Here is a 27675-nt window from a genome sequence, read left to right as displayed (position 1 = left end):
AAAATTTCTGCAGTGATTATCAAATGAATTTATCTTACTTGACAAAAACTGATTTATCCCTACACCCACTTTAACTCATCCCCTGTTGCTTAAAGGAGGTGGGAGTGGGAGATGGCAGAGAACAATAGGATATCTGTGTTACTTAGGAAAAAAAAATTCATCTTAGCCTATTTTTTTATTTAATCCTCTGTGTATCCTGAAAGGAAGGATGAATGTAAGGTCAGAAAGTTTTTAACCAGTGAGGTAATAATAAGCTCAAAGAGTTCAAAATGAGTGTTAAAAACCTGTTGCTAAGAATAAGGAATGAGGGACTTCCCTGGTGGTCCAGTGGTAAAGAATCTGTCTTACAATGCAGGTGATGCGGGTTGAATCCCTGGTCAGGGAACTAATATCCCACATTGCCACAGGGCAACTAAGCCCACGTGCCACAACTACTAAGCCTGCATGCCGCAAACTATAGAGCCCACACACCACAACTACAGAGCCCACGCACCCTGGAATCTCTGCACCACAACTAGAGAAGAGAAAACCCGCACACTACAACTAGAGAGAAGCCCGCGCACCACAATGAAAGATCCCACCTGCCTCAACGAAGATCCTGCATGCCACAACTAAGACCTGACGCAGCCAAAAATAAATAAATAAAACAAATAAATAATAAATCTTTAAAAAAAAAAAGAATAAGGAATGATAACTGGGCTAGATTAAAAAAAACATATGTTAAAACCTTAGAAAGAGGAAGGAAGGGAGAGAAGAGGAAAGGAAAGAAAGAACTAGTAACTTTATTTGCCTATGGTCAGGGACACCACTGGGTGACTGAAGGACAAGGGTAGGAAAGAGACTTTTTACTGTAAATCCTTTAATACCTTTTTTTTTTTAATCACTAGCTTTTACTTTATTTATTTATTTTTAGGATGTTTTCTTTGGCCGTGCCGCCTGGCATGTGGGATCTTAGTTCCCCGACTAGGGATCAAACCCACGCCCCCTGCAGTGAAATGCAGAGTCTTAACCACTGGACCGCTAGGGAAGTCCCCTTTGTTTTTTGGTTTTTTTGCTTCTTAATGTTCTACCTATTTTTTAAACCACTTAGTTTTTAATCAGCTTTAAAACTTTTAAAATTAAAAAATAATTGTAATATAATATTTTAAATTTTAAAATAAAGGAGCCTTATACCTAGTTCTGGGATTCCACATTTTCATCTATCATAGAAGGGTTAACACAGGGCTTCTCAACCTCAGCACTGTTGACATTTAGGGCCGGATTATTCTTTGTTGTCAAGAGCTATTCTGAGCATTGTAGGATTTTTGGCAGTATCCTTGGCCTCTATCCACCAGATGCCAGTAGCACCCCCGTGCCCCTGTTGTGACAACCAAAAGTGTCTCCATATATTGCCAAATATCCGTTAGGGGGCAAAGTCACCCTCAGTTGAGAACTACTGAGTTAACATACCCTAGTTTGAAAAATACTAATCTTGAAAACGATACCAGTCTTGGTTTAAAATACTCTGTTAGTTAAACCGCATTGTTCAGAATTGACTGTTAGTGCATTTTAGGAAGAAAAGGAGTAATTGTAGCATTGTGATTAAGTGACCCAGAGATCACATGGTAAGTTAGTGATAGAGCTAGAATCCAGGTTCCTGTCACTATCTGCTGCCCTTCCCTTCATTCTTTAAAGAAGTTCTTTTCTTTTTTTTTTTTTTTTTTTTTTTTTTTTTTTTTTTTTTGCGGTACGCGGGCCTCTCACTGTTGTGGCCTCTCCCGTTGCGGAGCACAGGCTCTGGATGCGCAGGCTCAGTGGCCATGGCTCACGGGCCCAGCCGCTCTGCGGCATATGGGATCCTCCCAGACCGGGGCACGAACCCGTATCCCCTGCATCAGCAGGCGGACTCTCAACCACTGCGCCACCAGGGAGGCCCAGAAGTTCTTTTCTAATAATGGTTTTTTTTAAAAAAAAAAAACTTTATATAAATATACATATATATAAATAATACCAAACTTCCCAACTACGTAAAGCTGTATATAGTTTGTTTTCAGATTTTGTTTTTCATAAAGCACTAATTTTATCCTTATAGACACAAAATGATTTCATGGTTATCTGCAATGTTGCAAAAATCCTAGAGCTGGTTGTACCACTGATGGAGCATCCGAGTGAAACTTTCCTTGCCACTATTGAAGAAGATCTAATGAAGCTTATCATCAAATATGGCATGACTGTAAGCATTCACTTTACCATCTCTGTGTTGATCAGTGTATAATTCACAAATGATAACTTAATCATGTGTTTTTACCTTTGTCTTTAACTTTTGTCTAAACATTACCATTTTCTCTCTTTTAGGTAGTGCAACATTGTGTAAGCTGTCTTGGGGCAGTTGTAAATAAAGTGACACAAAATTTTAAATTTGTGTGGGCCTGTTTCAATAGATACTATGGTAAGTTCAGTGCCTGGGCTTTAAAATTATTCTGCTAGATCCTGCAGTGTATACAGTTCCTTTTTAACATATCTGATAAAAGGTAGTATCAAGGGAATTATGAGAGGTGTGATGATTGTCCTCTCCGGTCCACTCTCAGAAGCAATATTTTCTGGTGTCTTACATTCTCTTAATAACCCAGTATGATTACTTCAGAAATTTATCTCCTCATAAGTAAATGTTGGTAAGTTTTTTGCCTACTATGTAAAATAAAATTTAAATATCATTTTTTTCTTACATTAATTCTTTTAGGCTCAATGGAATGCCCTTATATTTCTAGACGTTTAATACTTAGAACCGTTAGTAAAATTTAATTTTAATTTATTAGCAGTAATTATTTGAACATAACAATTTAAGGATACAGGGTTTGTTATAAATAAATATTACTTATTTTATTAGGTGCCATTTCAAAATTAAAAAGTCAGCACCAAGAGGACCCAAATAACACTTCACTGCTAACAAACAAACCAGCACTTCTTAGATCCCTTTTCACTGTTGGAGCACTATGTCGGCATTTTGATTTTGATCTGGAAGATTTTAAAGGCAACAGTAAGGTAAAGATCCTAATATTAATTATTTAGTATGCTTTAAAAACAGAACTGTGTGACCCTGGGCATTGAAAATGACTATAATGACTCAGGATGAAAGCAGCATTAGGGTAGTCTGGTTTAATTCTGAAACAGTGCTACTCAAAGCATGGTCCTCAGACTGCCTCCTGATCCATGAACTCTTTGTTACCGGTCCATAATAAGATAAGTTTACACAAGTTATATCAGCTTTGTGTTAGTAGGCACACTGCTTATGTCAGCAGCAGTTCATTTTTTTTTAACATTCTCAATGAATGCCACTGTTCTAAAATTCATGGATTTATAAATGTATTGGTGAATTATTCTTTAGTAAAGTTCACATGTGGAAGTTCTCATTGCTTGCTTTTAGTTTATAGTTGAAAACCAATCTAAGTTAACTCTTCCTTATACACTTTAACATGGTTTTCCCCCCCTTAGGTTAACATAAAGGATAAGGTACTTGAACTATTGATGTATTTTACAAAGCATTCAGATGAAGAAGTACAAACAAAAGCTATCATTGGTCTAGGTAAGATAAGTCTAAATTTCTTCATATTTTCTAGTTGTCTGAGAGGTTGAACAAATTTTAAAATGTTGTGAATTTAAATTGTTGAGTTATTTAAGTATGTTTTTGTTTAAAGTAGGATCTGGTATCTTGAATATAAGTCTGCGGATTAAAACAACTGGGTTCCATTATTGGTTCATCCAGTGACTTCCTGGGTGACTTTGAGCAAGTCATGTAACTTCTATTTGTCAGTTTCCTCATTAGTAAAATAGAGACGACAATACATTCTTCTACCCCTAATTCATAGGGTTTCATAGAAACATCCATTAAAATACTTTAATAAAGAAAGGTAATATAGAAGAATTAGTGCTGTTGCATATTTTTTAAATTGTTCTTTTTCTTTGCAAAGTTTTGTCATTATATGTGTCTGCCTCTTCTAAGGTGAAAACAATGGGCAGTCTACCCAAACTTTTATTTATTTAGAAGCACAGGGTAAACAACCCCACAGGAACAATTTGGATGTATACTTTTCCTGTATTACTGTTCAGGGATCATTGATGTAATAAATACATGTCTTTGCAGAAAGTTAGGTCTTTGTGGCTTATCTGGAAAGATATTGGTATATGGGAGAAATATGAGAAGGGTAGAATTAAAGTGCCTGAAATGAATGCACTGTAAAAAAATTAGAAGAAGAGCACTCTCGCCAGGTTTTTGTGTTGTTGTTGTTTGTTTTGTTTTGTACAAATACATGTAAAGCTACTCAGTAAGGTTAACAACTTATTTAGAAATTTTATTTTGGCAGCATTAGCAAGGTTTATAATTTAATATGCATGGACAGTTGCTGATATTTCTAAGTCACCCAAACTTCATTAAATGTTTACTGATTTCTTTAAATAAATTTAAATCTTAATATCTTATTCCTTGTTCATCTCTTTCAGAAAATTACACATAGCAAATATAGTAAAAATTCAGATATCACTTACTAGAGAGTTATATTGATAGAGTATTATCTTTTAAGTCAAATGTATACCTTTGAATATTCAATCTGGACGTACATTCTATAAAGTGGCAAAAGCTAATAGTGTTACATCTAATTCAGAGAACAAAGAGTGTAAATTTTAACTTGCAGCACTGTCCAGAAAATAGTGCCTTTAGACTAGTTAATAAAAGACATCTTGCCTGGGCCATAGTTATCCTGTGTCACCTTGGGCTAGTTATCTGATCACTCTGTGCTTTGAATTTAGTTTGTTACTTGGCATCCATAATACTTGCTATCATCAAGGATCTTCATTTTATCTCACATAAGTAAGCATTTTGTACAAATAAACATGGACAATATTATTTTGCTGCTTATTAGCTTGTGGTTGTAGAATTCAGCATTGTGGCTTCAATTATAATGACATATGAGAAATAAGTAGAAGGCTTTAAGCTTTATTTTAGAATTATTCCATTTCATCAAATGAATATATTTCAATATATATATTTTTAATAGCTCCAAGGTAGTAACTTCTGCTAGGGATCTAAAAAATGTTTGCAGACATTACCTCTTAAATCCTGAAAATATCCCATTGAGTTAGGTGGGTGGTAAATATTATTGTCCCCATTTTACAGATGGAGAATTGAGGCACAGAGATATTATGTGACTCACCTAAGGTCACACTACAAGTCAGTGGTGGAGCCAGGAATAGAACCCAAGACTCCTGACTCCTAATCCACTCCCCTAGCCACTAGGCCCTGCTCCCTCCTCAAGGTTTCCTCTTGTGTGAAATTCTCCTTTGAAATACAATTTCTTGTTTTTAATTCATGGGGAAAGAAGTACCTGCTCTAATACTTCTCTAGGTAAGGCCACCAGCATATTCTTCCAGTCATTTTAAGTTTTAATTTTTGAAATAAGGAGCTGTTTATATAATTTATCAACATTTTCATTAAATGTTATATTTAATTTTAATATGAATATATCAAGAGAATTTTTGTTTTCTCTCTTCTTTAGGATTTGCCTTTATTCAGCATCCAAGTCTAATGTTTGAGCAAGAGGTGAAAAATCTATACAATAATATTTTATCTGATAAAAACTCCTCAGTAAATTTAAAAATACAGGTGTTAAAAAACCTCCAGACCTACCTACAAGAAGAAGACACACGTATGCAGCAGGCAGATAGAGACTGTAAGTAAAAACATACTTTCAAACATGCACAGTGTAGCTGCAGTTAGCATACCATCTATGACTTTTTTAATCCAGATATCTAATAGATAAGGAATTTTAGGTAAAGGAGTTCAGTTAAAGAAGAATCCTTCATAAACTCCCTGAAGTAGTTTATAAAATTTAATATATGTGCAGACGTTAACATTTTGATGAAGGGAGAGAGATTATAGTTCTCATCAGGTTCTCAAAGGAGTCTCTAACAGACCCCCCACCAAAAAAAAAAAAATTTGAGAACCATTGGGCCAGCTATAACATTTTGTGCTTTTGGTTGTGGCCTAATTTAGAGTATTTAGTAAAGTTAATATACACGTTCTTAGTATGTTTACTTCCTTTTGTAGGGAAGAAGGTTGCAAAACAGGAAGATTTAAAAGAAATGGGTGATGTTTCCTCAGGGATGAGTAGTTCCATCATGCAGCTTTACCTCAAACAGGTGCTCGAGGCGTTTTTTCACACCCAATCAAGTGTACGCCACTTTGCCCTAAATGTCATTGCATTGACTCTAAACCAAGGTCTTATTCATCCAGTTCAGGTAAGTATGTTTTATAGCAGCGGCACTTAGCAAAAGAGCCAAATTTGTTGCCATTTGAAGACATGGTGATTAGAAAATAAGTAGTTCTTTATTCCTCTTAGTTGTTGATTTTTTTTTGTCCCAAACTCTTAAGAATACAAGTTTTAGTCCATCTTTTAGGTTGTCTTTACTGCAAAATACCCATATATTCATAACGTCTCTATTAAACAAACTTCCAATTTATATTTGTAGAATACATACTCCAAATTATTTCTTCTGAAATGATAGATACGTTTTAATTGACATTGACTCTTATCTCTAAGAACCAACCGTATATACTGTCAAATATGTAATGTAACTGGGGTTAAGAGTATAATCTATCTTAAACAAGGTGGATTTTAGTCCACAGAAAAATAACCTATATAATCTGAACTCAGTTTCTTCATCTTGAATTGGAAGTAATATCAAGTACCCAACACCTCAAAACACCGATGTGTAGACTAGATGATGTACTCAAGACATATTAGTACTACAAGGGATTGGCAGCTATTTCTGATGTTGTAGTATTCACCATCTGACATGTTCAGGAGAGTGCCATAGGGGGCAAAAGTAAATTTGTTAGATAACCAAAGCCTGTACCCTCAAGATTTTTATTTTGGCTCTGTTTTGTGGAACTTTTCTAAAATATGCTCTATGTTGTTATGCTGTGTTCTTCCCTGTGTCCTGAAACAAAACACAGTAATGCGTATTTAGCCTATTCTTCATGATTCAGGGCAAGATTACTTAATAAAGTATACAGTACTATGTTGATACTCTTGAATTTTTTAGATACTTAGGGCTCTTTGCTGGTATTCTAAATGGTCTCAGGTGGTTGGGCTTTTATTATATCTTCTTTTTTTAAGCTTTTCTTTTAAATTTTACAATTATAAAAAAAATTGCAAGAGTGGTATAATAAACTTCTTTATACTCTTCACCTATATTTCACCATTTGTTAACATTTTGCCACATTTGCTTTCTCTCTCTCTCTTCATACGTACACTTTTTTCCAAATCATTTGGTAGTAAGTTTCACATATCATGATTCTTTACCTCTAAACACTTCAGCGTATATTTTTTTAAGAACAAGGACATTCTCTTACAAAATCATAATGCAGTCATCAAATTCAGGAAATTTAACATTGATACAATATTATCTAATATATAGTTCATTTTCATATTTTGTAAGTTAAGCTAATAATATTCTTTGTGGACTTCTCCCCCCCACCCCACCCCAATTCAGGATTTAATTGGTGATGACCCAGTTCAGTTAGTGCTGTGTCTACTTTTTTTTAAGTTTTTTGTTTGTTTGTTGTTATTTCTCTCACCTCCTCACCTCTGTCTAATTCACACTTAACATAGTAGTGGTGTTTCCTGACTTTTAGAAGTGTACAGTGAGTATGGCTGTTACCAAATTACTAGCTATCCAACTGTCTGACCGTTGAAGCCATATTTAAAATCAACTTTGTGAAAAAAAATTTATATTTTTCTAGTTTTGAGTATGGAAGACAAATTACTTTTTCCCCTCTATTATCTTTACATAGAAAATTCAGCCAGGCTTGAAAAATTATTGAATTATACATTTGTAGTATATATCATAATCTTAAATGGATATTCTTAGTCTGGGAGCCCTTTAGTTTTAAAGAACCTTAAAATCACACTGAAATTGCTTAAATTTCACCACATCATTTTCTTGCTGATACTCCAGTGCTTTTTTGCTTTAAGGGAAGATGAATAGTTTTTAAAAAAAACAGTAAACCATGGCATTTATAGGAAGGCCTATAAAGCTAAATTCATATGTCCCAGATATATAGCAAGTTTTAACATATGTCAAGATACATATAGAGCTTTTACTACGGTGATGTCTTATGAATTCTTTATTTTTATTTCCAGTGTGTACCATATTTAATTGCTATGGGCACAGACCCAGAACCAGCTATGCGGAACAAGGCTGATCAGCAGCTTGTGGAAATAGACAAAAAATATGCTGGATTTATTCATGTATGTATTTTTAAATTGTGCAACCTAAATTTAAACATCATTCTTTGGTAAACCATTTCTTTAGCAAATGTTCTGCTCCGATTCATATTAGAATAAAATATTTTGCTTAGTAGTTACTTTTAAACATGCAACTAAGTTTGTCCCCCAGGGTGTTTAGTTTAAAATTAACTCTTAAGATTGAGCTAGAGGTAACAGTACAGCACGCACGCAGGATAAAAATCAGGATGCATGGGTTCTAGTCCCTACTGTGTATCTTGGCAGTGATGGCTCTTCTGAGTCTCCATTTGTTTCTTCTATAAAATGAGCAGATTGCAGTAGATGATCTGCAGTATTCCTTCCAGCACTTGCATTCTATGATTTTTATTATTTTAAAGAAAACCAAATAATGAAGTTTGCCTCGAACTATAATACTCAAAATTATATTTTTAATTTGACTCTTCTAATTTCTGTGGCAAAAATAAGGCTTTTATTGATTTCAGATGAAAGCGGTGGCTGGTATGAAGATGTCTTACCAGGTACAACAGGCAATCAATACATGCCTAAAAGATCCTGTAAGAGGTTTCAGACAAGATGAGTCCTCTAGTGCTTTGTGTTCACACCTTTACTCCATGATCCGTGGAAACCGCCAACACAGACGAGCCTTTCTAATTTCTTTACTCAACCTGTTTGATGACACAGCAGTAAGTATTAAAGACTTATTATTTTAAGAAAATAAGTGTTCTATAAATTTTATGCCTAAAGTAGTCAACATTTTAAAAATATTACCATTTTAGTAAATAACAGAGGCTATCTTAAACGTGTTTATTTAGGTCTATGTTAATTGCAAGGTATACAGTCAAAATTGAAGGGGAAATTTTGCGTGAGAATAAACACAATGAGGGATAAAGTATAATTGTGTTTCCATACTGTGTGTCTTATAAACTTTGATAGCAGTTGCTTTAAGCATACCTTTAAATAAGCTACATTACTAATCTGTCACTTCCAGGGATAGATAGATAGATAGATAGATAGATGGATAGATAGATGGATGGATGAAGTGGAATTTTGCTTGTTTCTGTCAGACTTGAATGCTGTTAGAGTAACTATTCTAATAGGGTTTTGGCTGCTGAGATCCCTGGTTGTTCAACCTGACCACCTTTAATGAAGAGCCCACTTTTGTGTAATTACAATTTTGACCCTTAAGGGGGCTATTGCACAAGTTGCATTGGCCAGGACCATAAGGCAAGAAAATAAAACATCCTGTTCTTTAAGCTTATCTCTTAATTTTTTCATTCATTTTATATCAATATTTATTCAGTATCTATTTGCGTTATGGTAGCATTGTGCTAGGAGATGAAGATAAAATAGTAAATGGGACAGATGTGGTATCTTTCCACATAGAGCTTACCAATTAGTGTATTGTGTAAAACTTTAAAAAGAAAAAAAAGAAATATTTTTTTTCTTATTTTAATCACTTGATAGCTTGACTTTGTTGCTGTTCCAACACCAGATTTTTTCAATAAAGTAAAATTTAAATTACCAGAATGTAGATGTCTTATTAGACCTCTTCTTTTTAAGTACAACATGAAATTTTTGGATATATTATCTAACAAATAAATATAACAAACTTCTATTTTAGAAATACTTGGACTATAATTTAGTCATCAACAGGGCTGTCCCAGTATTAAGCTTTCATTGTGTGTAAGATATTTAGATAGGAGTACAAAATGATATAGTGCTCTTTTCCTCATTGGATCTTACCTCCAGTTGGAGGGATAGGACACTAAATAAAGGAACTAACAGTTAAGATTAGCATAATCTGAGTCCCGGGTGGTTTGTATCGATACTGCCCTAGTCTTTATCTCCTTTCTGAGCTTGATTCCTACGTGGTTGCATTGCCTGCTACATATCATTAGCTGGATGCTCTGTCACCTCAGCATGTGAAATGCTAAACTGGAAATCCATCTCTCATAACACAGTGGATGTCAGAGGAGGAACAAATCACTGAAGGCCTAGGGGATAAAATGGATCTACTCTTAAGGCAGGGCAGGTGTAAAAACATGAATAAAGGTACAAAGATAAGAATGTGTGGGAGGGACTTCCCTCCTGATCCAGTGGGTGGGACTCCATGCTCCCTATGTGGGGGGCCTGGGTTCAATCCCTGGTGGGGGAACTGGATCCTGCATGCATGCTGCAACTAAGGATCCCTCATGCCGCAGCGAAGATCCCGCATGCCACAACCAGGACTGGTGCAGCCAAAATAAATAAATAATAAATAAATAAATATTTTTTTAAAAAAGAATGTGTGGGAAATAATGAATAGATGTTATTTAACTGGAGCAGCAAGATCATAATGAGGCATGGTTAATGGAGGATGTTGTAGACAGTGGAAAACTGTTGACAGTGTTAAATTCAGTGATGAGGACAGGTGACAGAGAGCATTTTAGGAACACAGATTTTTTAGCATTGTATTCACATTGAAGGTAATAAGGGATTGACCTGTTATGGTGAAAGTTGGAAAGAAAAGAATGGACAGTAGGAAAGGAAAGAAGAAATGTTGTGAGGAAGGAATAAATTAAATGAGAGTCTGTGAGAATAGTCAAAGGGTAACTGAAATATTTTTGTCCTAAGCACCTAAAAGAACAGAATGTTGCTAAAAGCAGTTTGAAAAGGGGTTGGTTTGAGAAGGAGATAGAAGAGGAATAGTCAAAGAGCTAGGAAGAGAAAACTAAGGAAGAACGTTTCAGGAAGGAGATGAGGAATAGTCAAAGAGCTAGGAAGAGAAAACTAAGGAAGAACGTTTCAGGAAGGAGATGAGGGTGGCTTGTCTGTATTTTTCCAACTTTAACATGTAGGTATTGATACATATTCAAAAATAAAAACGTGGGGGTCTCATGAATACTAATAGCAAGTTCATTCCATCTGTCCTATGGGATTTTTGTTATTACTACTGCTGATAACTGTATTTTATGTTGTTTGGACAGCAGGATAAGGGAGATGGCAGGAAGGAGTGTTTTTTAATTGCCTATTTTTTTAAGCTATAAATGTTTTAAAGGAATTTAAATATTAACATGTCTTTCTGTTTATATTCTGTATCATCATGTAAATGCTGAAAATCTGAGTTTGTTACTTCTTTTAAAGCAAACAACTAGTAGTAACCATAATTTGCCAGCATTAGAGTTTTTTGGTATGAAACTGTGGTAACACCGTCAGAATGACTCTGATATTCTAAATTATGTACACATAGGAAACTGACAACTGTTTTATGAGTACATGAACTTTGATTTTTTTTTTAACCCACATATTAGTACTATAATTACCACTTACTTTTGAAGGCAGAATAGTAACTGTGTGTAACTGATCTCCATATGGGTTAAACTTTTAGAGGCACAATGACATAATTATGAATTCATATGTATACTTTCTGATGTGGTATGGATTTATCATAAAGATTCTATATACTCTATAAGAAAACTTCAGGGACTCCCACTTGGGTGCACTAAAAAAGTTCACCCCTTCCCTTCTTAAGGTACCATGGTTTAAGTCATTATGAAATCTCTTAAAATGGGTTTAAGATTATTCTGTAAAATCCGTTTCTGTTCCACCTCCTCCCTTCTTCTTCCTTCCCTCTCCCTCTCCCCAACTCTCTCTCTCTCGTTCTGAAACATTAACTGAGGTGAAAGTGCCCTGTAATATTTTTTCTAAAAAGGCTTTTGTGATGGATTTCTAGATTATCCACTAAACATGTGTACCTTTTTTTCTAAAATTTACAGAAAACAGAAGTGAATATGCTCTTGTATATAGCAGACAATCTAGCCTGTTTTCCATACCAGACACAGGAAGAGCCGTTGTTTATAATGCATCATATAGACATTACACTCTCAGTTTCTGGTAGTAACCTACTGCAGTCATTCAAGGAGGTAAGTTACACACATTACTATTCTTAATCTTTCAAAGTACAGGCATGCTATTTTCACTGTTTTGTTTCTCATTGTTCTTTTTATTCTTTTCATAGGTATATAAAGTCTTTCTAAAACTTAACTGAAATCTGGGTAGTGCTTGAATTGGGGAGAGGAAGTGGGTTGCCATTTCATTTCCATTAAGAAAGATCTTAAAACCATTTCATTCCAGATCATTTAGGTGGAATTTATACACACACACACACACGCACACACACACGCACACACACACGTGGATTGTTCTCTTGATAAGCCATCCCACTTCTTTATTTATCTCACTTCAAGCATTGACCTTAAGTGTTTGGTGTTCATTCATATATTTGTTTAAACCCCATTTTAAAACACTTTGCTATTTTATAAATCTGGTAATGGTGTAGATAATAGTAGTACACTTGAAGAAATACAGAATAAATATAAGTAGCTTACTTACAAGGAAACACAGAAAATTTATACTATTGATTTCCTTATCCCTGAACACCAGCAGCATAATGGAGTTGGCATATTGTATGCCCAAAATCTTCACTAAATTTTTTGTTATAAACTTTGTATCTTTTCTTTCATGGTTTTTAAGAAGGAAATATAATTGGTTTCATTGTAAAAGCACCTGGTATAGCCCTGGGTACATAGTAGGTGTACTCAGTAATTTACATTCTTTGTAAATTAATTGGAGTATTTTCATGTACCTGATGATATAAGTATATATCTCATTTTACAATATCGTAGTGCTCAAAACTCAGCCTGGTCAAACTCATAAATCAGGGAGATCTTTTTAATACCTAAGGGTTGGAATTACAGAAGTATCTAAACCCTTGCTACTTGAAGTGCAGACCAAGACCAGTAGCACTGGCCTCACCTGAGAGCTTGTTAGACCTGCAGAACCTCAGGCCCCACCCTAGACCTGGTGAAACAGAGTTTGCATTTTTAACAAAATCTCTAGTTGTTTAATATGCATATTAAAGTTTGAGAGGTTAATAATTTCCCAGGAACTTGATCCATCATGTTATCTTATTTTACTTCACTTATTGTTGTACATATACTTGTATCTGTTTCTCCTGTTTTATTTCTTAGCAGTTACATTTTGAATATTGCTTTGTAATCTGGTCTTTTCCACCTTGAAACCAGCTGACTTTGTTTCTTTTTAAAAGCTAACAGTTTCATAAAGTACAAAAAATGAGAATTTAAGTATTTAAGGAAAGTTGCACATTATCTTGCTGAAAAGTTCTTAAAAGGGAGAGTTTGATAGAAGCTGGGGGAATTCAAGCCTATTATATTTTCCCCAGTTAAATTATAATTACTGGCTTCCCTGGTGGCGCAGTGGTTGAGAGTCCGCCTGCCGATGCAAGGGACACGGGTTCATGCCCCGGTCCGGGAAGATCCCACATACCGTGGAGCGGCTAGGCCCGTGAGCCATGGCCGCTGAGCCTGCGCATCCAGAGCCTGTGCTCCGCAACGGGAGAGGCCACAACAGTGAGAGGCCCGTGTACCGCAAAAAAAAAAAAATTATAATTACTTATTCTCCTGTATATCAAATTGTTACTTCTCTAACTAATTTATCTTTCATTACTATAAGGAGATTCTTTCCCTTTGAATGATATTTCAGAATGGTTTAGGAAGGGTGGCACAGTGGTTGAAGGAGTGGATTTTATTTAGTCTTGGAACATAATTTTTTCCCCCAAGGGTTGTGTCCCCAGTTGTTTATGGAAAATCAGAGGGTTTCAATATATAAAATATTAATATAAGGATACTTTTGAAGCTGTTAAATGGAGCATATGTATAGTTGTAGTGGTATTTTTGTTTTATTATTTTTCAGACAGAATAATTTCCTCTTTTTTTTCAGTCTATGGTAAAAGACAAAAGGAAAGAGAGAAAATCATCTCCTGGTAAGGAAAATGAGTCAAGCGAGAGTGAAGAAGAAGTCTGCAGGCCTCGGAAGTCACGGAAACGTGTAGATTCAGATTCAGATTCAGATTCAGAAGATGATATAAATTCAGTGATGAAATGTTTGCCAGAAAATTCAGCTCCTTTAATTGAGTTTGCAAATGTCTCCCAGGGTATTTTATTGCTTCTGATGTTAAAACAACATTTGAAGAATCTCTGTGGATTTTCTGATAGGTAAGCTTGCATAAGCAGTGAGAGAAAAAACTTGCTGTGTTCAAATAATGAACAAATGTGAAACCCAGTTTTGATTGCATGCTGAATATTAAAAATGCTCTTTTTAAAAAAGGAGTTTGTTCCTTTTAATTGCTATATACTATTTTGTTGTATAATCTACCATAATTTGTCCATTCTGTTATTGAAGAGAGGAAAACTATTCCTCTAATTGGAGATAATGCATTATGAACTATAAATTAGAGGACTTAAATCCTTAATATCTTTAAAAAGATACTAGAGAATTAGGCTAACCTTAAAAATAGATAACAAATTCAAGTTTTTAAAGAGCTGTGGGGACTTCCCTGGCGGTGCAGTGGTTAAGAGTCCGCCTGCCAATGCAGCGGACATGGGTTCGAGCACTGGTCTAGGAAGATTCCACATGCTGCGTAGCAAGTAAGTCCGTGCACTACAACTACTGAGCCTGCGCTCTAGAGCCCGCGAGCCACCACTGCTGAGCCCGCATGCCACAACTACTGAAGCCTGCGTGCCTGGAGCCTGTGCTCTGCAACAAGAGAAGCCACCATAATTATAAGCACGCGCACTGCAACAAAGAGTAGCCCCAGCTCGCTCTCAGCTAGAGAAAGCCTACGCACAGCAATGAAGACCTAACGCAGCCTAAAATAAATAAATTTATTTTTAAAAAAAGAGCTATGAATGAAGAATAGATGCAGACCAACTAGGCTAAGTTCTAACAGTCCAGCAGTCTTTAATGTACACTATCAAGTAAGAGAAAAGTACTAATAACTTAGACTGCCCTATAATTTTACCCATTGTCAATCACTGTAGGTATCTGTCTTCTGCCTGTACCAATGGAATTTTGGACATTTTTCACATTCATTGAAACCCTATGAAGTCACATGTTCGTAGGGACAGATAATGAAATTAGTAAAGTAGACCTGGTAGGTCAGTGGCAAAATGAAAAGAACATGTTTCTTCTGAAGGGTTTAGATATTACTCAGATGTTCATCAGCTTGTTGCCATGGAAGAGAGTGGGAACAATGTGGCCAGAGCTTCCATCTTTTCAGGAGAAGCTAGATAATCCAGATTTTAATGAGAACTATCTTGATGTTAAATATTGGCAGCCACGGGCATACCTTGTTTTATTGCACTTCGCAGATACTGCATTTTTTGCAAATTGAAGGTTTGTGGCAATCCTGCGTCAAGCAAGTCTGTCGGCGCCATTTTTCCAACAGCATTTGTTCACTTTGTGTCTCTGTCACATTTTGGTAATTCTTACAGTATTAAAATTTTTTTATTATTATATTTTGTAGTGGCCTTTGATGTTGCTGTTACAAAAAGATTACAGTTCACTGAAGGCTCAGATGATAGTTAGCATTTTTTAGCAATAAAATATTTTAAATTAAGATACATTTGTTTTTAGACAATGCTGTCGCACACTTAATAGACTATAATATAGTGTAAACGTAACTTTTATACACACTGGGAAACAAAATTCATGTGGTTTGCTTTATTGCAATATTTGCTTTATCACGATGGTCTGGAACCAAACCCGCAACATCTCCAAGATACGCCTGTAATTCGGAATAATTTAAAACCTTGTAAAGTCTTGGGGCAGTGCTAAGGAGTTGGAAAGATTTTGAAACAGTTGTTAATAATGTGAAACAGGTTTGTAAGCAATAATTCTGGTCACTGTGTAGAGAATGAATAGTTGGGGCACAAAACAGTAGAAGGAGGTAAACCAGTTAGGTAGTATTGAGTAATTATGTTAAAACTGCCCTACAGTCACAATCATGGTGCTAAGAAATAGACATGAGAAACTACTTTCATTTAAATGATGCCTGTATTCAAGACAAATACTGATAGAAACAAGAGAATATTATTCTTTTTAATCTTTTGATTTTGTGTCTTTACTTCCCTTTTTAAAATTATATTTATTTTGTATACAATTTCACTGGTTAAAATCTGTATAACAAAAAGTTTAATTATAACTAAATAAAATTTAACTAGAATCAATTTAAATGTAAATGCCTAAAAATTTTTTTTTAAGTTAATGGTTTTGTTTTCCCAAAACAGTAAAATTCAGAAATACTCTCCATCTGAATCTGCAAAAGTGTATGATAAAGCGATAAACCGAAAAACAGGAGTTCATTTTCATCCCAAACAAACACTGGACTTCCTGCGGAGTGATATGGCTAATTCCAAAATCACTGAAGATGTGAAGAGGAGTATAGTAAAACAGTATCTAGATGTGAGTAGTAAAACCAAAATATATTTCATTTTGATAACGGCTTTTTTAAAAAGTAAATTCTTTTGAGACAGATAGCTACCTCCTTTCATTGAAGGTATGCTTCGTGACCCATCACTCATTATTTTTGTCTATGTAGTTTTAATGAGTTACTTTAAGCTTATCTTTCCCACTTCACCCACTACAATTGCACTACAATTGTTTTTTCTTAGGAAATACCACCACTAACTTTATTTTAGTGAAAAGCAAAGTTTTTAGGCAAGTTTTAGAGAAAAGCTGTGCCCATATATGTATTTTTTTAATTCAGTGGATTACATGGTTTATATTTCATCAAAGGAAAAACCATGAAAAGTCTTCCTCCTGCCTTCTTCAGCCATTCTATTCCTCTTCCGTCTGGCAACCAATATGACTACTTTTTCATGTATTCTTACAGAAGCAGTACAAGTGTGTGTGTGTGTGTGTGTGTGTGTGTGTATTTGTGTATCTGTTACATATAGACCCACCTAATAAGTATGTGAGTGAGTATGTGAGTGTATAAATTGTGCTTTTAAAGTGTCTTTAAGAATAGGCAAATTCAGGGAATTCCCTGGCAGTCCAGTGGTTAGGACTCTGCGCTTTCACTGCCGAGGGCCCAGGTTCAATCCCAGGTCAGGGAACTAAGATCCCTCAAGCTGTGGTGTAGCGCCCCACCCCCCCCCAAAAAAAAGGCAAATTCAGAAAGTCAGAACAGAAGTTACGGGGGGAGGGGGGGCAGGAATGCTTAGTTGGGTGGGGTTTTTTTAGATTTTTTTTTAACGTTTTACTTTGTATTGGAGGATAGCCAATTAACAATGTTGTGATAGTTTCAGGTGCACAGCAAAGCAACTCAGCCATACATATACATGTATCCATTCTCCCCCAGACTCCCCTCCCATCCAGGCTGCCACATAACATTGAGCAGAGTTCCCTTTGCTATACAGTAGTTCCTCGTTGGTTATCCTTTTTAAATATAGCAGTGTGTACGTGTCAGTGCCAAACTCCCTAACTATCCATTCCCTCTACCCTTCCCCTGCAGTAGCCATAAGTTTGTTCTCTAAGTCTGTGAGTCCATTTCTGTTTTGTAAATAAGCTCATTTGTACCATTTTTTTTAGATTCCGCATAAAGCAACATCATATGATATTTCTCTTTCTCTGTCTGACTTCACTCAGTATGACAATCTCTGGGTCCATCCATGTTGCTGCAAATGGCATTATTTCATTCTTTTTTATGGCTGGGTAATATTCCATTGTATATATGTACCACATCTTGTTTATCCATTCCTCTGTTGATGGACATTTAGGTTGCTTGCATGTCTTGGCTGTTGTAAACAGTGCTGCAGTGAACATTGGGGTGCATGTATCCTTTCGGACCATGTTTTTCTCTGGGTATATGCCCAGGAGTGGGATTGCAGGGTCACATGGTAGCTCTATTTTTAGTCTTTTAAGGAACCTCCATACTGTTCTACATAGTGGTTGTACCAATTTACATTCCCACCGACAGTGTAGGAGGGTTCTCTTCTCTCCACACCATCTCCAGCATTTATTGTTTGTAGATTTTTTGATGATAACCATTTTGACTGGTGTGAGGTGATACCTCATTGTAGTTTGGATTTGCATTTCTCTAATCATTAGCAGTGTTGAACACCCTTTCATGTGCCTCTTGGCCATCCATATGTCTTCCTTGGAAAAATGTCTAGGTCTTCTGTCCATTTTTTGATTGGGTTATTTGTTTTGATGATATTAAGCCACATGAGCTGTTTCTAAATTTTGGAGACTAATCCCTTGTCGATCACATCATTTGCAAATATTTTCTCCCAATCTGTGGGTTGTCTTTTCATTTTGTTTATGGTCTCCTTTGCTGTGCAAGAGCTTTTGAGTTTAATTAGGCCCCATTTGTTTATTTTTGGGTTTTTTTCCATTACTCTGGGAGATGGATCAGAAAAGATATTGTTACAATTTATGTCAGAGAGTGTTCTGCCTGTGTTTTCCTCTAGGAGGATTTATAATGTCCAGTCTCACATGTAGATCTTTAATCCATTTTGAGCGTATTTTTGTGTATGGTGTTAAAGAATGATCTAATTTCATTTTTTTACATGTAGCTGTCCAGTTTTCCCAGCACCATTTGTTGAAGAGACTGTTTTTCCACCATTGTATAATCTTGCCTTCTTTGTCATAGATTAATAGACCATAGGTGGGTAGGTTTATTTCTGGGCTTTCTGTCCTGTTCCATTGATCTGTAGTTCTGTTTTTGTGCCAGTACCATACTGTTTTGATGACTAAAGCTTTGTAGTATAGTCTGAAGTCAGGGACCCTGATTCCTCCATCTCCATTTTTCTTTCTCAAGATTACTTTGGCTATTTGGGGTCTTCTGTGTCTCCATACAAAGTTTAAGATATTTTGTTCTAGTTCTATGAAAAATGCCATTGGTAATTTGATAGGGATTGCATTGAATCTGTAGATTGCCTTGGGTAGTACAGTCATTTTGACAATATTTATTCTTTTAAGCAAAGAACATGATATATCTTTCCATCTGTTTGTGTCTTCTTTGATTTCTTTCATCCATCTGTTTGTGTCTTCTTTGATTTCTTTCATCAGCATGTTATAGTTTTCGGAGTACAGGTCTTTTGCCTCCTTAGGTAGGTTTATTCGTAGGCATTTTATTCTCTTTCATACAGTGGTAAATGGGATTGTTTCTTGAATTTCTCTTTCTGATCTTTCATTGTTAGTGTATAGAAATGCAACACATTTCTGTGTATTAATTTTGTATCCTGCAACTTTACCAAATTCATTGATGAGCTCTAGTAATTTTCTGATAGCATCTTTAGGATTTTATATGTATAGTATCATGTCATCTGCAAACAGTGATGGTTTAACGTCTTCTTTTCCAATTTGGATTCCTTTTATTTCTTTTTCGTCTCTGATTTCCATAGCTAGGACTTCCAAAACTATGTTGAATAAAAGTGGTGAGAGTGGGCATCCTTGTCTTGTTCCTGATCTTAGAGGAAATGCTTTCAGCTTTTCACCATTGAGTATGATGCTAGCTGTAGGTTTGTCTTATATGGCCTTTATTATGTTGAGGTAGGTTCCCTCTGTGCCCACTTCCTGGAGAGTTTTATCATAAATAGGTGTTGAATTTTGTCAAAAGCTTTTTCTGCATCTACTGAGATGATCATTTGGGGGTTTCTTAATATATAGATTTATTTATTTATTTTTGGCTGTGTTGGGTCTTTGTTACTGCATGTGGGCTTTCTCTAGTTGCAGCAAGCAGGAGCTGCTCTTCGTTGCAGTGCACCATCATTGTGGTGGCTTCTCTTGTTGCAGAGCATGGGCTCTAGGCATGCGGGCTTCAGTAGTTGTGGCACATGGACTCAGTAGTTGTAGCTCGCAGGCTCTAGAGCACAGGCTCAGCAGTTGTGGCACACGGGCTTAGTTGCTCCACGGCGTGTGGGATCTTCCCAGACCAGGGCTGGAACACGTGTCCCCCGCATTGGCAGGCGGATTCTCAACCACTGCGCCACCAGGGAAGCCTGGGAGTTTTTAAATTACAGTTTCAATTTCAGTGCTTGTAATTGGTTCATATTTTCTAATTATTCCTGGTTCAGTCTTGGGAGACTGTACCTTTCTAAGAATTTGCCCATTTCTTCCAGATTGTCTGTTTTATTGGCATACAGTTGCATATAGTAGTCTCTTATGATCCTTTGTATTTCTGTGGTATCAGCTGTAACTTCTCCTTTTTCATTTTTCATTTTATTGATTTGAGTCCTCTCCCTTTTTTTCTTGATGAGTCTGGCTAAAGGTTTATCAGTTTTGTTTATCTTTTCAAGGAACCAGCTTTTAGTTTCATTGATCTTTGCTCTTGTCTTCTTTGTTTCTATTTCATTTGTCTCTGCTCTGATCTTTATGATTTCTTTCCTTCTACTAACTTTCAGTTTTGTTTGTTCTTCTTTCTCTAGTTGCTTTATGTGTATGGTTAGGTTGTTTATTTGAGATTTTTCTTGTTTCCCAAAGTAAGGTTGTATTGCTATAAACTTTCCTCTTTGAACTGCTTTTACTGTATCCCATAGGTTTTGGATCGTTGTGCTCTCATTTTCATTTGTCTCTAGATATTTTTTTATTTCCTCTTTGATTTCTTCAGTGATCCAGTGATTGTTTAGTAGCATATTGCTTAGCCTCCACGTATTTGTGTTTTTATAGTCTTTTTCTTGGAGTTTATTTCTAATCTCACAGTGTTGTGGTCAGAAAAGATGCTTGATATGATTTCAGTTTTCTTAAATTTACCAAGGCTCACTTTATGGCCCAGGATGTGGTCAGTCCTGGAGAATATTCTATGTGCACTTCAGAAAAATGTGTATTCTTCTGCTTCTGGATGGAGTGCTCTATAAATATCAGTTAAGTCCACCTGATCTAATGTGTCATTTAAGGCTTGTGTTTCCTTACTGATTTTATGTCTGGCTGATCTGTCCATTGATGAAAGTGGGGTGTTAAAGTCCCCCACTATTATTGTATTACTGTCAATTTCTCCCTTTATGGCTGTTAGTATTTGCCTTATATATTGTGGTGCTCCTAAGTTGGGTGCATATATGTTTACAATCGTTATACCTTCTTGGATTGATTCCTTGATTGTTATGTAGTGTCCTTCTTTGTCTCTTGTAGCATTCTTTGTTTTAAAGTCTATTTTGTCTGATATGAGTATTGCTACTGCAGCTTTCTTTTGATTTCCATTTGCATGGAATACCTTCTTCCATCCCCTCACTTTCAATCTGTACGTGTCCCTAGGTCTGAAGTGGGTCTCTTGTAGACAGCATATATATGGGTCTTGTTTTTGTATCCATTCAGTGAGCCTGTGTCTTTGTTGGCGCATTTAATCCATTTACATTTAAAGTAATTATCTGTATGTGTGTTCCTTTTGCCATTTTCTTAATTGTTTTTGGTTTGTTTCTGTAGGTCTTCTTTCTTTCCTCTTTTGTTCTCTGCTCTTGTGGTTTGATGACGATCTTTAGTGTTGTGTTTGGGTTGCTTTTTCTTTTGTGTGTGTGTATCTAATGTAGCTTTTGGGTTTGCTGTTCCCATGAGGTTTTGATATAGCAGTCTGTATATGTACAAGATTGTTTTAAGTTGCTAGTCTCTTTCCCACTTAGAGGAGTTCCTTTAGCATTTGTTGCAAAGCTGGTCTGGTGTTGCTGAATTCTCTTAGCTTTTGCTTGTCTGTAAAGCTTTTGATTTCTCTGTGGAATCTGAATGAGAGCCTTGCTGGGTAGAGTATTCTTGGTTCTAGGTTCTTCCCTTTCATAACTTTAAATATATTGTGCCACTCCCTTCTGGCTTGCAACGTTTCTGCTGAGAAATCAGCTGTTAAACCTTATGGGAGTTCCCTTGTATGTTATTTGTTGTTCTTCCTTTGTTGCTTTTAATAATTTTTCTTTGTCTTTAATTTTTGTCAGTTGGATTACTGTGTATCTTGGAATATTTCTCCTTGGGTTTATCCTGCCTGCAACTCTGCACTTCCTGGACTTGGGTGGCTATTTCCTTTGCCATGTTAGGGAAGTTTTCAACTATAATCTCTTCAAATATTTTCTCTGGTCCTTCCTCTCTCTCTTCTCCTTCTGGGACCCCTATAATGCACATGTTGGTGCATTTAATGTTGTCCCATAGATCTCTTAGGCTGTCTTCATTTCTTTACATTCTTTTTTCTTTATTCTGTTCCATGGCAGTGATTTCCACCATTCTGTCTTCCAGGTCACTTATCCATTCTTCTGCCTCAGTTATTCTGCTATTGATTCCGTTTAGCATATTTTTCATTTCAGTTATTGTATTCATCTCTATTTGTTCATTAACTCTTCTAGGTCTTTGTTAAACATTTGTTTCATCTTCTCAGTCCTTGCCTCCATTCTTTTTCCAGGGTCATCTTGGATCATCTTCACTGTTATTATTCTGAATTCTTTTTCTGGAAGGTTGCCTATCTCCACTTCATTCAGTTGTTTTTCTCGGCTTTATCTTGTTCCTGCATCTGGGACATAATTCTCTGTCTTTTCATTTTGTCTCTCTTTTCTGTGGTTGTGGTTTTCATTCCACAGGCTACAGGATTGTAGTTCTTCTTGCATCCACTGTCTCAGGAATGGTGGGGGGAGTATTGAATGGGTACAGATTGAGTTTCTTTGGGGGATGATGAAAAAGCTTTTGAAATGTCTGTGGTGATGATTGTACAACAGTGTGAATATACTTACTGTCAATGAATTAAACACTTTAAAATGGTAAATTTTATGTTATATATATTTTACCAGAATAAAAATTTTTTAACGTTTTAAAAAAATTTTCGAGATTGTCCTAAAAAGTAAAAATAAAGTCTTTAATTTTAATCTACTTAAAGCTGGTAGTTGAACACAACTAATAATGATTTTTTTGACCAAGAATGTAATGTACACAGTGATTTTCATATTATTCATAGACTGCAAACCTTATACTCTAAATTTGACATTTATTTTAGTTCTTTAAAATTCTTCAGCATTTTTTGTTTCCTGTTGTATCCTCTTATCTTGGTGGAGAGCAGAAAATGGGGGGCAGAAAAGTTTAAAAGTCTGTCAATAATTAGTAATCATTTGGCTGCTTGATAACTTGGATCAGGGTCCGCAACATCTGGCTTATGGGCCAAATCTGGCCAACTGCCTATTTGTATAAAATAAAGTTTTATTGAAACAGCCATGCCCATTCATTTTTGTATTGCATTTTGGCCTGCAAAGCCAAAAATACTTACTATCTGGCTCTTTACAGAAAATGTTTGCCAGCCCCCAACTTGGACAATAGCTAAAGTCTGTTTCACCCACACCAAACAACTACCATGGAAAACATTTAGGAAAAAATTTTTAAATAAAGGAAACATTTAGGAATTTGTCAGTCTTGTTTGAAAAAATATACTTAAAATTCTAAATTAATATCTAATTTTTGTAGTTCAAACTTCTCATGGAACATCTGGACCCTGATGAAGAGGAAGAAGAAGGGGAGGTGTCAGCTAGCACAAATGCTCGGAATAAAGCAATTACCTCGCTGCTTGGAGGAGGCAGCCCTAAAAATAATGCAGCAGCAGAGACAGAAGATGATGAAAGTGATGGGGAGGATAGAGGAGGAGGCACTTCAGGGGTGAGGCGGAGGAGGAGTCAACGTATTTCGCAGCGTATTACGTAAAATGATTTTTATGTGCTTATATATGTCAGTCTATTAAATGTACACCAAGTAATGTAATACTTATGAGAGAAAACATTTTGTAGATAGAAATTCTCTACTTATCCATTTATACATCCTTTTGTAGAAAGTTTAACATAAAAGACAATAAAAAAGAAAAAACAGAAATGAGATTTATCCAGCATAAAGGGTTATTAATTTTTCTTTGGATTGTATTAATGTGTGTTATCCTTTTTTATTGTTGATAAGTTTTATGTAGCTTTATGGTTCATATGTATATATAATTTTATATATCAATAAGAGTAAAGACACGGGTACAAATTAAGAGTTACATGGTTTTACAAGTATATGTTAACCCCTTGGCGCTGGCGGTCACGGTGCGTCTCATTGCCGGCAATGGAAGTGTGCTGGGAAATCCCAACTCCCGGCGTCAAGGGATTAAAAGCAATAAAAACAATAATTTCACTAAAATTATTTTGTGTAACACTTGGTCTTTTTTCCCCCCTCCCAATGTTTTAGTCATTGAGAAGGTCAAAACGAAATTCAGACTCTACGGAGTTGGCAGCACAGATGAATGAAAGTGTTGACGTCATGGATGTCATCGCTATTTGCTGTCCAAAGTACAAAGATCGACCACAAATTGCAAGAGTAGTACAGAAAACCAGCAATGGCTTCAGTGTTCAGTGGATGGCAGGCTCCTACAGTGGCTCCTGGACTGAGGCTAAGCGCCGTGATGGCCGCAAACTGGTGCCTTGGGTAGACACTATTAAAGAGTCAGACATTATTTACAAAAAAATTGCTCTAACGAGTGCTAATAAGCTGACTAATAAAGTTGTTCAGACTTTACGATCCCTGTATGCCGCCAAGGACGGGACTTCCAGCTAATGAATTTGTACATGCAGCCAAATTTACAGGAGTTTTTTTTTAAAGGCAGAAAAACTTGAAATATCAACATTCTGGCAAAAAAAAAAATCAGTTTTATGAAGAGTAAGAATGGAACCTGGGATGCAGGAACAAAAGAAGGAAATGTTGGGCAAAACATTTTTGTGGGAGCTCCCTTCGCTGTTGTGCAGCAGAAACAGATTCTCAGTTCATTTTTACTCCCACTGTATTATAGTTTAACAAAAATTGTTTATATCTTGGAAAAAAAACTTTCTGTTTAAAAAATAAACAAGTGAATGTTGGAAATTAGTCTGTTAATGTTCTTAATAAAGTGTTCTTGGAGTTTAACCTAGCAGCGGATGGCTTTCTTTAGCTTAGCCCAGTTTCCAGGGAAGCATTGTTTTTTCCAGGCTGTAAAATGGCAGAATCTCCTGGATATATAATTTATTCTGTTGGAAAAAAAAAAAAAAAGCATGCAGTATCTATGACCTATCTGCAGAAGGAGTTTTTGTAAATGTAGATTTTGATGTATTAGGTCACCCTGAAAACAATACAAGAAAAGGGATCCCCAGGCAATCTGGTGGAGCGAATACTGCAATAAATTTTTTTACTTCTCTTTGTTACTTGTCTGTTTCCATTTGAATTTCTTATTGTAAAGATCTGTTTAAATCCATTTATATTATTTTGCAGTCTTTTATGTAAAATTTATTATATCACTGGTTTTCAAAACAAAACATAAAATATTGTTTATACAGTTTGTATAGGCTGACTTCTGAATAATTGGTATCTATTATTTTCATTCCCATAAGAGGGTGTAAACAATTAATTCCAGGGTTTTATTGTATCCTGCAATATTTAGTATTAACTATATATGATTTAGCACTGTGCCAAACACATTTTCAAGAGTACATTTTGATATAAAAAGAAACTATAGTTTATTCCTTGTATGCTTCAATTTCTTTCTAGTAATGTCATGATGGTAATATTTATTTTTTAAACCTTGGGAAAAGGTAACAGTCTTCGGGAAAGAACAATCATGCTATTTTGGAAAACTAGCATTTCTCTTAGTTAAAATTATGCCATGTGTTATTTTCAAACTAGAATTGAGATGACTATGACACTTCATAATAACATTACATTTTTCACAAGTTATTTTTTAATGCTGAAAAAGGAGTAATTTTACTAGTTGAGATGTTTACTCATTTTCTATTCTAAATGTTTTATACATCTTTTGGGAGCAGTTGTCGTTTATCTGTTACTACAGATGGGGAGGTGGGTATTTAATTAGTTGATTTGCATAGTTGATGCTGAGAAATAGTAATGCCTAAAATTTACAGGGGATGAGGTCTGTTTCAAAGTTAAGTCTTTTTAAAAATATGTACTATTTTTAAGTCAGCTTTTTAAAATCTGACCTCTAGAATGTTAAGTTTTATGAAATTGGCCAATAAATGAAGATAACTCAATTTGTGAGGAAGAGTGACATTGCCATAAAATACCTTTTTGTGAACACCTATTAAACCACTATGAAAATACCTTTACAGGATCCATTTTCTATGTGGAATTATTTCAGAACATTTTCTTGAAGGAAATGTTTTCTCATTCTTCTTTTTCTTCCACTTAATTGCATGTTTCCTCTTCCTTTTTACTGTGAACTATGTGGGGAAAAACTATTATAGATTGGGTTTTTTCACCTTTGGAGTTTGTTTTATCAGCAAAAGATTTGAGGTGGCTTTTGAAAACAACAATGATATATCAATAAGAGTAATATATACCAGTTAGGAAAAGTAGAATGTAAAACCCAGCCTCTAGAGTTTTAAAGAATAGAGTTGTGGGTTAAACAAAAAAAAACAACTGCCGGTTTTGAATGCCGACATTCAGTGATGCATGATGTCTTTTTTTTTTTTTTTAAGGAACATTTATTTGTTTGTTTTTGGCTGTGTTGGGTCTTCGTTGCTGCGTGCGGGCTTTCTCTAGTTGCGGCGAGTGGGGGCTACTCTTCATTGCAGTGCATGGACTTCTCATCAAGGTGGCTTCTCTTGTTGCGGAGCACGGGCTCTAGGCACGCGCGCTTCAGTTTGGGCATGCGGGGTCTAGAAACACAGGCTCAGTAGTTGTGGCACATGGGCTTAGTTGCTCCACGGCATGTGGGATCTTCCCGGACCAGGGCTCGAACCTGTGTCTCCTGCATTGGCAGGTGGATTCTTAACCACTTCACCACCGGGGAAGTCCCCATGGTGTCTTTTAATTTTTACAAAAACTCTGCTAGTTAAATCTTTTTTCCCCATTTTGTAGATAAGGAAAACACGCTCAGCAGGATTCAGTAATCTGCTTAAATTAAATGTTATAATAAGGATTTAAATTTGGAGTTGGAGTAATTGCATCTCACTACTCTAAGCTAATTGAACATCAAGCATTAAAGGAGATGATACTTTTTGAAAGTAAACCAGTTCTTAAAGGATCCTTGGAGTATATATACTTGGGGATCCTATTTAGAGTATTGCTTCTGTTAGCTTGATCATAGATGAACTGCTGTCTTCAGGAATTTGCCATCTATTCTAAGCTCCAATATTTTAGCTATTAATATATTAATATTGATATAATTGATGAAACCCTTAAATATACAAACCAAGGTTTTCAAAAAGTAGATTTCTCAAATGTGATTTTAGGTCTTAACACTAAAATAAGTTAAGGCCTTGGCAGTCAATTGTACAAAATCAAAATTTTGAAGTGTATTGGGAATTTACAAATTTCAATCTATAGTTTGTTGATAAGTAGTAAGCTGTACCATGTTTTATTGATTTGTATTGAAAAGAGGTTATATTTGAAATGAACTTTTCTAAGTATGCCTTCACTTTTTATATTAATATGAAATTTAATATTTTCTTATTTAAATTATTTGTTATTATTTTGACGAATGGGTCGTTTTTTAAAAATCCATACCAAGATACAAATGCAGAAAATAGAATTTAGTAATCTCTAGGAGAAGAAATTCTGAACTTTTAGGGGAAAGTAGTATATG

The 27675-nt window shown here is 35.5% G+C and overlaps 1 protein-coding gene across 1 annotated transcript in view; it reads left to right on the top strand.

Moving 5' to 3' along the window:
* NIPBL (NIPBL cohesin loading factor) overlaps positions 1 to 25279 on the top strand; it is a gene marked incomplete at its 5' end in the record, with an annotated part of 115755 nt that extends 90476 nt beyond the window's left edge. The window contains 13 exons of the mRNA XM_079702333.1: positions 2072 to 2212; positions 2335 to 2428; positions 2867 to 3021; positions 3472 to 3562; positions 5529 to 5702; positions 6080 to 6270; positions 8178 to 8285; positions 8765 to 8965; positions 12038 to 12184; positions 14061 to 14335; positions 16409 to 16583; positions 23544 to 23732; positions 24294 to 25279. Coding sequence (XP_079558459.1) covers positions 2072 to 2212; positions 2335 to 2428; positions 2867 to 3021; positions 3472 to 3562; positions 5529 to 5702; positions 6080 to 6270; positions 8178 to 8285; positions 8765 to 8965; positions 12038 to 12184; positions 14061 to 14335; positions 16409 to 16583; positions 23544 to 23732; positions 24294 to 24659 — 2307 coding nt within the window. The 3' untranslated portion in view covers positions 24660 to 25279. The remainder of the gene's footprint in view (positions 1 to 2071; positions 2213 to 2334; positions 2429 to 2866; positions 3022 to 3471; positions 3563 to 5528; positions 5703 to 6079; positions 6271 to 8177; positions 8286 to 8764; positions 8966 to 12037; positions 12185 to 14060; positions 14336 to 16408; positions 16584 to 23543; positions 23733 to 24293) is intronic.
* Positions 25280 to 27675: the final 2396 nt, after the last annotated feature.

This window comes from Hyperoodon ampullatus (genome assembly GCF_949752795.1).
Source record: "Hyperoodon ampullatus genome assembly, chromosome: 4".
NCBI classification, from domain to species: Eukaryota; Metazoa; Chordata; class Mammalia; order Artiodactyla; family Ziphiidae; genus Hyperoodon; species Hyperoodon ampullatus.
The sequence above is the reverse complement of the archived record's forward strand: the minus strand, read 5'-3'. Positions and strand labels throughout refer to the sequence as shown.